This window comes from Lethenteron reissneri, chromosome 71 (genome assembly GCF_015708825.2).
Source record: "Lethenteron reissneri isolate LAM-NWPU_2019-01 chromosome 71, ASM1570882v1, whole genome shotgun sequence".
Classification (NCBI taxonomy): Eukaryota; Metazoa; Chordata; class Hyperoartia; order Petromyzontiformes; family Petromyzontidae; genus Lethenteron; species Lethenteron reissneri.
In genome coordinates, this window is record NC_083849.1 from 1,815,209 (window position 1) to 1,827,387 (window position 12,179).

Below are 12,179 nucleotides of genomic sequence, written 5' to 3' on the forward strand. Positions count from 1 at the left end.
GAGTGTAGATGAGTGTAGCGGTGAGTGTAGTGATGGTGAGTAGTCGTGAGTGTAGCAGTGAGTGTAGCGGTGGTGAGTAGTGGTGAGTGTAGTGGTGAGTGTAGTGATGGTGAGCGTGGCGGTGAGCGTGGCGGTGAGGGTAGAGTGTTGGGTGTAGTGGTGGTGAATTTGTGGTGGTGAGCGTGGCGGTGAGGGTAGAGTGTTGGGTGTAGCGGTGGTGAATTTGTGGTGGTGAGCGTGGCGGTGAGGGTAGAGTGTTGGGTGTAGCGGTGGTGAGTTTGTGGTGGTGAGCGTGGCGGTGAGGGTAGAGTGTTGGGTGTAGCGGTGGTGAGTTTGTGGTGGTGAGCGTGGCGGTGAGGGTAGAGTGTTGGGTGTAGCGGTGGTGAGTTTGTGGTGGTGAGCGTGGCGGTGAGGGTAGAGTGTTGGGTGTAGCGGTGGTGAGTTTGTGGTGGTGAGCGTGGCGGTGAGGGTAGAGTGTTGGGTGTAGCGGTGGTGAATTTGTGGTGGTGAAAATGGCGGTGAGGGTAGAGTGTTGGGTGTAGCGGTGGTGAGTTTGTGGTGGTGAGCGTGGCGGTGAGGGTAGAGTGTTGGGTGTAGCGGTGGTGAGTTTGTGGTGGTGAGCGTGGCGGTGAGGGTAGAGTGTTGGGTGTAGCGGTGGTGAATTTGTGGTGGTGAGCGTGGCGGTGAGGGTAGAGTGTTGGGTGTAGCGGTGGTGAATTTGTGGTGGTGAAAATGGCGGTGAGGGTAGAGTGTTGGGTGTAGCGGTGGTGAGTTTGTGGTGGTGAGCGTGGCGGTGAGGGTAGAGTGTTGGGTGTAGCGGTGGTGAATTTGTGGTGGTGAGCGTGGCGGTGAGGGTAGAGTGTTGGGTGTAGCGGTGGTGAATTTGTGGTGGTGAAAATGGCGGTGAGGGTAGAGTGTTGGGTGTAGCGGTGGTGAATTTGTGGTGGTGAAAATGGCGGTGAGGGTAGAGTGTTGGGTGTAGCGGTGGTGAGTTTGTGGTGGTGAGCGTGGCGGTGAGGGTAGAGTGTTGGGTGTAGCGGTGGTGAGTTTGTGGTGGTGAGCGTGGCGGTGAGGGTAGAGTGTTGGGTGTAGCGGTGGTGAATTTGTGGTGGTGAAAATGGTGGTTAGGGTAGAGTGTTGGGTGTAGCGGTGGTGAATTTGTGGTGGTGAAAATGGCGGTGAGGGTAGAGTGTTGGGTGTAGCGGTGGTGAGTTTGTGGTGGTGAGCGTGGCGGTGAGGGTAGAGTGTTGGGTGTAGCGGTGGTGAATTTGTGGTGGTGAGCGTGGCGGTGAGGGTAGAGTGTTGGGTGTAGCGGTGGTGAATTTGTGGTGGTGAAAATGGCGGTGAGGGTAGAGTGTTGGGTGTAGCGGTGGTGAGTTTGTGGTGGTGAGCGTGGCGGTGAGGGTAGAGTGTTGGGTGTAGCGGTGGTGAATTTGTGGTGGTGAGCGTGGCGGTGAGGGTAGAGTGTTGGGTGTAGCGGTGGTGAATTTGTGGTGGTGAAAATGGCGGTGAGGGTAGAGTGTTGGGTGTAGCGGTGGTGAATTTGTGGTGGTGAAAATGGCGGTGAGGGTAGAGTGTTGGGTGTAGCGGTGGTGAATTTGTGGTGGTGAAAATGGCGGTGAGGGTAGAGTGTTGGGTGTAGCGGTGGTGAGTTTGTGGTGGTGAGCGTGGCGGTGAGGGTAGAGTGTTGGGTGTAGCGGTGGTGAGTTTGTGGTGGTGAGCGTGGCGGTGAGGGTAGAGTGTTGGGTGTAGCGGTGGTGAATTTGTGGTGGTGAAAATGGCGGTTAGGGTAGAGTGTTGGGTGTAGCGGTGGTGAATTTGTGGTGGTGAAAATGGCGGTGAGGGTAGAGTGTTGGGTGTAGCGGTGGTGATCAGCGGTGGCGAGTAGCGGTGGCGAGTAGCGGTGGCAATCAGCGCTGGTGAGTAGTGGTGGTGAGTAGCACTGGTGAGTAGCGGCGGTGAGTGTCCTCACCTTGCTCCACTGCAGGGTGGCAAGGGGGTTGCCCCCCTGAGACTGGCACCGCAGGTTCAGACCGTCGCCCTCCCTCAGCGGGCGACCCTCCAACCCCTCCACCCAGGGCGGGCTCGGGGGGACTGCCGGGCAAGAGTGGACGGAGAGGTCAGCTCACCTGTACACTCCTCACCTGTACACTCACCTGTACACTCACCTGTACACTCACCTGTACACTCCTCACCTGTACACTCCTCACCTATACACTCACCTATACACGCCTCACCTGTACACTTACCTGTACACTCCTCACCTATACACTCCTCACCTATACACTCCTCACCTATACACTCCTAACCTGTACACTCACCTGTACACTCCTCACCTGTACACTCATCTGTACACTCCTCACCTGCACACTCACCTATACACTCCTCACCTGTACACTAACCTGTACACTCCTCACCTGTACACTAACCTGTACACTCCTCACCTGTACACTCCTCACCTGTACACTCACCTGTACACTTCTCACCTGCACACTCACCTATACACTCACCTGTACACTCCTCACCTGTACACTTACCTGTACACTCCTCATCTGTACGCTCACCTGTACACTCACCTGTACACTCCTCACCTGCACACTTAGCTATACACTCCTCACCTGTTCACACTCTCTCCCCCCTGTTCACTCTCTCCCTTGTTCACTCTCTCCCCTGTTCACTCTCTCCCCTGTTCAATCGTGGGGGTGGGGTGACTCACAGTGCACGTTGGCACGTAGCGAGGTGACGCGGGGTGCGTCCAGAGCCGTGTTGATCGCCGAGCAGGAGAAGGACACTCCGTTGTCCGTCGCCTTGGGCACGAACCTGGACACGGCCAGCACCGTCCATCAGCGTCGCCACGGCCACGGTCGTCATGGCCGCCATCGTCATGGTCGTCATTGTCATATGGCCATGGCTGCCGTCGCCAGCGGCATCTACATCTACAGAACGTGATGAACCAGTGCATCTACATCTGCATAACGTGAAGAACCAGCGGCATCTACATCTACAGAACGTGATGAACCAGCGGCATCTACATCTACAGAACGTGAAGAACCAGTGACATCTACATAACGTGAAGAACCAGTGGCATCTACATCTACAGAACGTGCAGAACCAGTGGCATCTACATCTGCATAACGTGAAGAACCAGTGGCATCTACATCTGCATAACGTGAAGAACCAGTGGCATCTACATCTACAGAACATGAAGAACCAGTGGCATCTACATCTACAGAACGTGATGAACCAGTGGCATTTACATCTACAGAACGTGAAGAACCAGTGGCATCTACATCTGCAGAACATGATGAACCGGTGGCATCTACATCTGCATAACGTGAAGAACCAGCGGCATCTACATCTACAGAACGTGAAGAACCAGTGGCATCTACATCTGCAGAACATGATGAACCGGTGGCATCTACATCTGCATAACGTGAAGAACCAGCGGCATCTACATCTACAGAACGTGATGAACCAGTGGCATCTACATCTACATAACGTGAAGAACCAGTGGCATCTACATCTACAGAACGTGCAGAACCAGTGGCATCTACATCTGCATAACGTGAAGAACCAGTGGCATCTATATCTACAGAACGCGATGAACTAGTGGCATCTACATCTGCAGAACGTGAAGAACCAGTGGCATCTACATCTGCAGAACGTGAAGAACCAGTTGAATCTACATCTGCAGAACGTGATGAACCAGTGGCATCTACATCTGCAGAACGTGAAGAACCAGTGGCATCTACATCTACAGAACATGAAGAACCGGTAGAATCTACATCTACAAAACATGAAGAACCAGTGGCATCTACATCTACAGAACGTGAAGAACCAGTGGAATCTACATCTGCAGAACATGAAGAACCAGTGGCATCTACATCTGCAGAACATGAGGAACCAGTGGCATCTACATCTGCAGAACGTGAAAAACCAGTGGCATCTACATCTACAGAAGGTGAAGCACCAGTGGCATCTACATCTACAGAACATGAAGAACCAGTGGCATCTACATCTACAGAACATGAAGAACCAGTGGCATCTACATCTGCATAACGTGAAGAACCAGTGGCATCTACATCTACAGAAGGTGAAGAACCAGTGGCATCTACATCTACAGAACGTGAAGAACCAGTAGCATCTACACCTGCAGAACATGAAGAACCAGTGACATCTACATCTGCAGAACGCGACCAACCGGTAGAATCTACATCTACAAAACATGAAGAACCAGTGGTATCTACGCCTACGCGAGATTATACAACTTTCAAAGTCATCCCCTGTGTTTAGTATACATGCCGTACAACGTTTTTAGAATCGAGTTGGACTTACAAACATTCGACTTACGAACAGACCCCTGGAACGTAATCCGTTCGTAAGTAGAGGAGTCCCTGTACTCGGACTCCTCACTCCCAGTGGCTCCCCGTGGCTCCCCGTGGCTCCCCGTGGCTCCCCGTGGCTCACCGGAGGATGGCGACCGAGTCGAAGAGCTTGGGCTGTGACCCCTCGGACACGGAGACCTCCACACCGGGCAGGGATTCCGCCCCTGGGACACACGCACAGACACGCACACACACATAAATATACATACATACATATACATACATACACACATACACACATACAATACTTATACACACACACACATACACACATACATACATACAATACTTATACACACACACACATACACACATACATACGCACATACATACACACATACACACACACACAACAACAACAACAACCGCCATTCGCCACTAAGTGGCGGTGACGTCACCACGACGCTTGTGCCAGGCCATGTGCACCTTGAGGCCACGTGAAGTGTCGAACGCCTGATGGCAGGAGGTCACGGGGCAGACCCAGCAGGTGCCACGGGTCGACTAACCGAGATGACCGAGATGACTGGCTGATGCACCACCTGTGCCCCCTACTGTGCCAACTTGCTGCGTTTTAGCCACCCAGCGCTCCGCTCGTTGTTGTGAGCGTCGCTCCTCCACCCTCCGTTGTTGTTGGAGGGCGACTGCCTGCAACTGCCCAGTAGCGTCCTTCACGAGCCTCCTCCACAGAGGCCGATCTTGACACCGCTGGTACCAGTCATCGGCAAGTCCACTCAGCTCCACGTCCTCCTGTACCACATCACTCCATCTCTTCTCTAGCCCGTGCCGCGCCCGTCTAGCCCCCTCGATCCGTCCGAACAAAAGCTGTTTAGGCATGCGGTGGCTGGGCATGCGGCCTACATGACCCACCCCACCCCACCCCCTCTCCACGCTCACCTCTCATCCACTGCACCTGTGCACGTGGCTTGGCATCTGTGGCCGTGCAGGTGAGCGTGACCTCGACCCCAGCAACCCAGGTCACGGAGTCGCTCCCCACGTGGTCCGAGATCACGGGACGCTGGGGTGGGACTGGCGCAGGGGTCGGGGGGGGGGGGGTACAGAGCCAGCGTCACTGAGCACACAACGCGCGCTCTCAGATGCTATATACACTACACTATACTACTATACTAGACACTACACTATAAACTACACAACATACTACACTACACTATAGTAGTCACTACACAACATACTACACTACACTATACACTACACTATACTACTATACTAGACACTACACAACATACTATACACTACACTATACACTACACTGCAACACACTACACTGCAACACACTACACTAGACAATAATAACGATACTATAATACACTACACTATACTACTATACTAGACACTACACTATGAACTACACAACATACTACACTACACTATACACTATAGTAGTCACTACATTATAAACTACACAACATACTACACTACACTATACACCACACTGCAATACACTACACTAAACAATACACAATACTATAATACACTACACTATACACTACATTGTAATACACCACTAGACAATAATACACGATACTATAATACACTACACTATACACTACACTACACAAGATGATAATAACGATACTATAATACACTCCACTATACATTACACTATACAATAATACCGATACTATATTACACTACAATATACACTACACTGCAATACACTACAGTAGACAATACACAATACTATAATACACTACACTATACACTACACAGCAATACACTACACTAGACAATAATACACGATACTATAATACACTACACTATACACTACACTGCAATACACTACGCTAGACAATAATACACAATACTATAATACACTACACTATACAATAATAACGATACTATAATATACTGCACTATACACTACACTGCAATACACTACACTAAACAATACACAATACTATAATACACTACACTATACAGTAATACACTACACTAGACAATAATACACGATACTATAATACACTACACTACAACACACTGCACTGTAATACACTATACACTACACTATACACTACACTACTATACACTACACTACACACTACAACACACTACACAGTAGCTCAGAAGGTGGGGCCTTTACACCTGGTAAAACACAAAAACAAGAGTTCAAACACTGCCACATGGGGTCCCCATAAGGGCAGCAGTGGTTTGCAGTTGTTACAAACATGCACAATATTAATAGCTACATAGCGTGTAGTGTATAGTGTAGTGTATAGTGTAGTGTAATAGCTACATAGGGTATAGTGTATAGTGTAGTGTATAGCGTAGTGTATAGTGTAGTGTATAGTGTAGTGTAATAGCTACATAGGGTATAGTGTAGTGTAATCACAACATAGGGTGTAGTGTATAGTGTCGTGTATAGTGTAGTGTAATAGCTACATAGGGTGTAGTGTATAGTGTAGTGTAACAACTACATAGGCTGCAGTGTATAGTGTAGTGTATAGTGTAGTGTATAGTGTAGTGTAACAACTGCATAGGCTGTAGTGTATAGTGTAGTGTAACAACTACATAGGGTGTAGTGTATAGTGTAGTGTATAGTGTAGTGTGTAGTGTAGTGTATAGTGTAGTGTAACAACTGCATAGGCTGTAGTGTATAGTGTAGTGTAATAACTACATGGGGTGTAGTGTATAGTGTAGTGTATAGTGTAGTGTAACAACTACATAGGCTGTAGTGTATAGTGTAGTGTAATAACTACATAGGCTGTAGTGTATAGTGTAGTGTAACAACTACATAGGGTGTAGTGTATAGTGTAGTGTATAGTATAGTGTAACAACTACATAGGCTGTAGTGTATAGTGTAGTGTAATAACTACATGGGGTGTCGTGTATAGTGTAGTGTATAGTGTAGTGTATAGTGTAGTGTAACAACTACATAGGCTGCAGTGTATAGTGTAGTGTATAGTGTAGTGTATAGTGTAGTGTATAGTGTAGTATAATAACTACATATGGCTTGATGAAACAAAGTAAGTTGCAACTCATTCATGTCTCGCAACTCTCCCCCCCCCCCCCCCAGAGAGAGGGGGAGGGGGGCACGAGCCAGACAGCCGAGCCGTGGGTGAGCCAGAGAGCCGTCTCACTCACTCAGCACGCTGAGCCACGCGGTTAGGCGAGGCGATGGGATGGCTGGAAGGGGATCGCCCCGCCTGGCACTGGAACCAACCATCATCCTCCAGCTCCACGCTCTCGATCTGGAGGTTAAACTGCCCTGGTGGGGGAGGGGGGGGGGGTGAGGGGAAGGGGGGGTCAGAGGTGTGTGTGTTAAGGTGTGTGTATGTGTGTAGCTGTGTGTGTGTGTCGATGTGTCGACCCGTGGCACCTGGGTTTTCAAGTTCATTTATTCAAGTTCAGGGGAGGGAGGGGAGGAGGGGGAGGGGAGGAGGGGGGGAGGAGGGGGGGGAGGAGGGGGGGGGAGGAGGGGGGGTGGTATGAAGGGGGGCAGGGGGTCAGAGATGTGTGTGTTAAGGTGTGTGTATGTATTCTAGATTTGAAGCTTTCGTGACTGCAAGGATTCATATTCTTAAGTCACGTAGGTAAAAAATTAGAAATTAAAATTAATAAAAGTAAAATAAAATAATTTTCATTTCTATTTTTTTACCGACGTGACTTTACCGAAAAAACCTAAGAATGTGTGTGTATGTGTGTAGCTGTGTGTGTGTATGTAGCTGTGTGTGTGTGTGTAGCTGTGTGTGTGTATATGTGTATATGTGTGTAGCTGTGTGTGTGTATGTGTGTATGTGTGTATATGTTTGTAGCTGTGTGTGTGTATGTGTGTATATGTTGTAGCTGTGTGTGTGTATGTGTGTATATGTGTGTAGCTGTGTGTGTGTATGTGTGTATATGTGTGTAGCTGTGTGTGTGTATGTGTGTATATGTTTGTAGCTGTGTGTGTGTATGTGTGTGTATGTGTGTAGCTGTGTGTGTGTATGTGTGTATATGTTTGTAGCTGTGTGTGTGTATGTGTGTATATGTTTGTAGCTGTGTGTATGTGTGTGTATGTTTGTAGCTGTGTGTGTGTATGTGTGTGTATGTGTGTAGCTGTGTGTGTGTAGCTGTGTGTGTAGCTGTGTGTGTGTAGCTGTGTGTGTGTGCGTGTCGGTGGTGAGCGGTAGTGTAGCGGTTAGCGCGGGGGGGGGATGGAAGAGGAGGGGGTGGAGGTGGGGGGTGGAGGAGGGGGGGGGGGGGTGGAGGGGGGGTGGAGGAGAGGGGGGGGGGTGGTGGAGGAGGGGGGCGGGGGGTGGAGGAGGGGGTGGAGGAGGGGGTGGAGGAGGGGGGAGTGTTGGAGTAGGGGGGTGGAGGAGGGGGGGGTGGCGGACAAGGGGGTGATGGAGGAGGAGGTGAAGGAGGAGGGGGGGGGAAGGCAGGTGGAGTGTAGTGGAGGTAGTGGCGGTATAGGAGTAGGATGAAGCTGATGACGATAATCATCATCATCCGCCTGCCACGACGGAGCTGACCGCTGGCCTGCGCCCCCATCATGGCGTATCTCGGGAAGCCCGGCATGTCTCGCTGCGGGCCCAGCAGGAGGCCGTCCTTGACCCACTGCACGGCCCCGGACGCGGCCTGCACCTCGCAGCGCAGGGTCGCCGTCGTGCCCTCCGGCACCGAGCTGTTTTCGGGTCGCACGCGAAACGTCTGTTGCCTGCACGAACCTTTACGGAGAGAGGGAAGGGGGGGGGGGGGTGGTGAGCCAGAGTTGAAAATACATGTATTCGTAACTATAGTCTTAGGTTTTTTCGGTAAAGTCACGTAGGTAAAATATTTTTAATTTATAAAAGTAATATAAAAATAAAATAAAAATCACGACGTTTCGGAGGCAAAAAAGCTTCTCTCATATTCTTAGGTTTTGTTCGGTAAAGTCACGTAGGGAAAAAAAATTTAATTTATAAAAGTAAAATAAAAATCACGACGTGTATCAAGTAAATGATTTTTATTTTACTTTTATAATTTTTTTTACCTACGTGACTTTACCGAAAAAAACCTAAGAATATGAATACTTGCAGTCACGAAAGCTTCAAGCTTCTCTCACTTGATACAGCTGTCGTGATGTGACTGTTCCACCTGAAGACGGAAGCTTGTGTTGCCTCCGAAACGTCGTGATTTTTATTTTATTTTTTATTTTACTTTTATTAATTTAAAATTTTTACCTACAAACGAGTGAACGAACGAACGAGTGAATGAAGGAACGAACGAGTGAACGAACTAATGAACGAATGAACGAATGAACGAACGAGTGAACGAACGAATGAACGAACGAGTGAACGAACGAATGAACTAACGAATGAACTAACGAATGAACGAACGAGTGAACGAACGAGTGAACGAACAAGTGAACGAACGAACGAGTGAACGAACGAGTGAACGAACGAGTGAACGAACGAACGAGTGAACGAATGAACGAACGAATGAACGAACGAATGAACGAACGAACGAACGAGTGAACGAACGAGTGAACGAACGAACAAGTGAACGAACGAGTGAACGAACGAACAAATGAACGAACGAGTGAACGAACGAGTGAACGAACGAACAAATGAACGAATGAGTGAACGAACGAGTGAACGAACGAATGAGTGAACGAACGAGTGAACGAACGAAGGAACGAACGAGTGAACGAACGAACGAGTGAACGAACGAGTGAACGAACGAACGAGTGAACGAAGGAACGAACGAGTGAACTAACGAGTGAACGAGTGGACGAACGAAACGAGCGAAACGACCAAAACGAAACGGACATCGATCTAGGACGTGGCCCGCTTACCCTGGTGCAGGGCGCAGAGCAGGGCGCAAAGCAAGGTTCGTGGAGCCATCCTCATCACCATCATCCTTCTCATCATCATCAACATCATCATCATCATCCTCATCATCATCCTCCTCCCACTGCCGCACGTCCGGCACTTGGAACGTCACCTGGGGGGTAAGGGGGGAAATAAACACAAACAAAAACAACCCTTCCAACCCAGGTTATATATATGCTCCAAGCACGTGGGCTGTTTCATTCAGACGCTGTCGCCTCGACAGACCTGGTCTTCATCTGAGGACGGCTGCTTGCGTTGTGGCCGAAACGTCGTGAGAATTGTATTTTATTATGTTTTATTTTTATTATTTTATTACTTCCCTTCTACGTGATGACTTTACCGAAAGAACCAAGAAGATGAATCCCTGCAGTCACGAAAGAAGCTTTAAATCGGAAAAAAACAGCAACCTAAAAATGTAACTAATTATTTTGTTATTTTATTTTTCAGAATCAGAATACATGTCTTTATTATTGCATGAGGAATCCGATGAGCTATGAAGCTATTTTTATTTCTAGATTGATACAGCTATTGTGCTGTGACGGTTCCACCTGAAGACAGAAGCTTGTGTTGCCTCCGAAACGTCGTGATTTTTATTTTATTTTTATTTTACTTTTATTAAATTTAATTTTTTAAATCCTTTATATTAAGTTCGCTTGCTTGCTTGCTTGCGTGCTTGCGTGCTTGCTTGCTTGCTTACGACCGTGCAAATCTTTCAGTCGTTTTTTAACCCACTTCCCGTGATCCAATCGAGCTGACATTTTACACACAGACTCGTTGTGCGAGACAATTAATGTTCGTGAAAAAATTTTTCCAAAATTTTACACTGTTTAGGGAAAACAAATTAAATATTTAATTACCAATTGCTTAATACTGGCAGACAATCATCTGACCCATAGGTGGCAGCCATCTCAAGCCAGAGGACGAGAGGACTCTAGCCGCCATGCATATAAAGGATTTATAGTGAAAAACTTTGTTTTTACGGGTTATACTTATTACCTACGTGACTTTACCTAAAAAACCTAAGAATATGAAGCTATTTTTACTCACGTGCCAGTAGGGGACACACGCGGTGTTTGTGTTGTGTGTGTCTCTCTCTGTGTGTCTCTGTGTTGTGTGTTTCTCTGTGTGTCTGTGTTGTGTGTCTCTGTGTGTCTCTGTGTTGTGTGTTTCTCTGTGTGTCTGTGTTGTGTCTCTCTCTGCTTGTGTTTCTCTGCGTGTGTCTGTGTTGTGTGTGTCTCTCTGTGTGTCTCTGTGTTGTCTCTCTCTGTGTGTCTGTGTTGTGTCTCTCTCTGTGTGTCTGTGTTGTGTCTCTCTCTCTGTGTGTGTCTCTCTCTGTGTGTCTCTCTCTCTGTGTGTCTGTGTTGTGTGTCTCGCTCTGTGTCTCTGTGTTGTCTCTCTCTGCTTGTGTATGTCTGTGTGTCTCCTTGTCTGTGTATTGTCTCTCTCTCTCAAGTGTAGTTCTACCTGATGACGGCTGCTTGTGCTGCAATCGAAACGTCGTACTCTATTATTTTATTTATTTTATTTCTACGTCACTTTACCGACAGAACCAAAGAGTATGGATCCCCATTCTGCCAGGCCAAGGCCCACTGACCTATTAACTTACTTTAGACGCCTTTCTGAAATGATAGCCAGCTCAACGAAGTGTCCGATTACACTGGTCAACGCACTTTTTCTGGCATAAGGTCTTACAACGGTTTTAAGGTTAATTTATGGGTGCTGATTCCACCAAATACAGCACCATATTTTAACACTAAAGCAGTCACTGACTCGCAACAACTTGCAATCTTAAGTGACAGAGTGAATTTCGGGTAAAATCAATGAAAATGGGGTATGCCGATAGCATAAAAATGAGATGTGATGGAGCAAATCTGAGACCAGATTTGGAATCAGCACCCTGAAATTAGTCTAAAACAGCTGCAAAAGTCCAGGCCAGAAAAAAATGTTTAGTTTTTTGTTGACCAGTGTAATCATCACCCTGTGT

General features: G+C 48.1%; 1 protein-coding gene across 1 annotated transcript; it reads right to left on the reverse strand.

Annotated features, from left to right (window-relative positions):
- Positions 1-1,968: 1,968 nt before the first annotated feature.
- On the reverse strand, positions 1,969-10,252 carry LOC133361189 (nephrin-like). The gene is made up of 8 exons (XM_061580073.1): positions 10,159-10,252; positions 8,855-9,049; positions 7,485-7,608; positions 5,280-5,411; positions 4,468-4,549; positions 2,717-2,820; positions 2,022-2,094; positions 1,969-1,981 (listed from the first exon to the last, which is right to left on the reverse strand). The coding sequence occupies exons 3-8, from the start codon at positions 7,567-7,569 to the stop codon at positions 1,969-1,971; spliced, it is 489 nt and encodes a 162-aa protein (XP_061436057.1). The 5' UTR covers positions 7,570-7,608; positions 8,855-9,049; positions 10,159-10,252.
- Between the last annotated feature and the right edge of the window lie 1,927 nt (positions 10,253-12,179).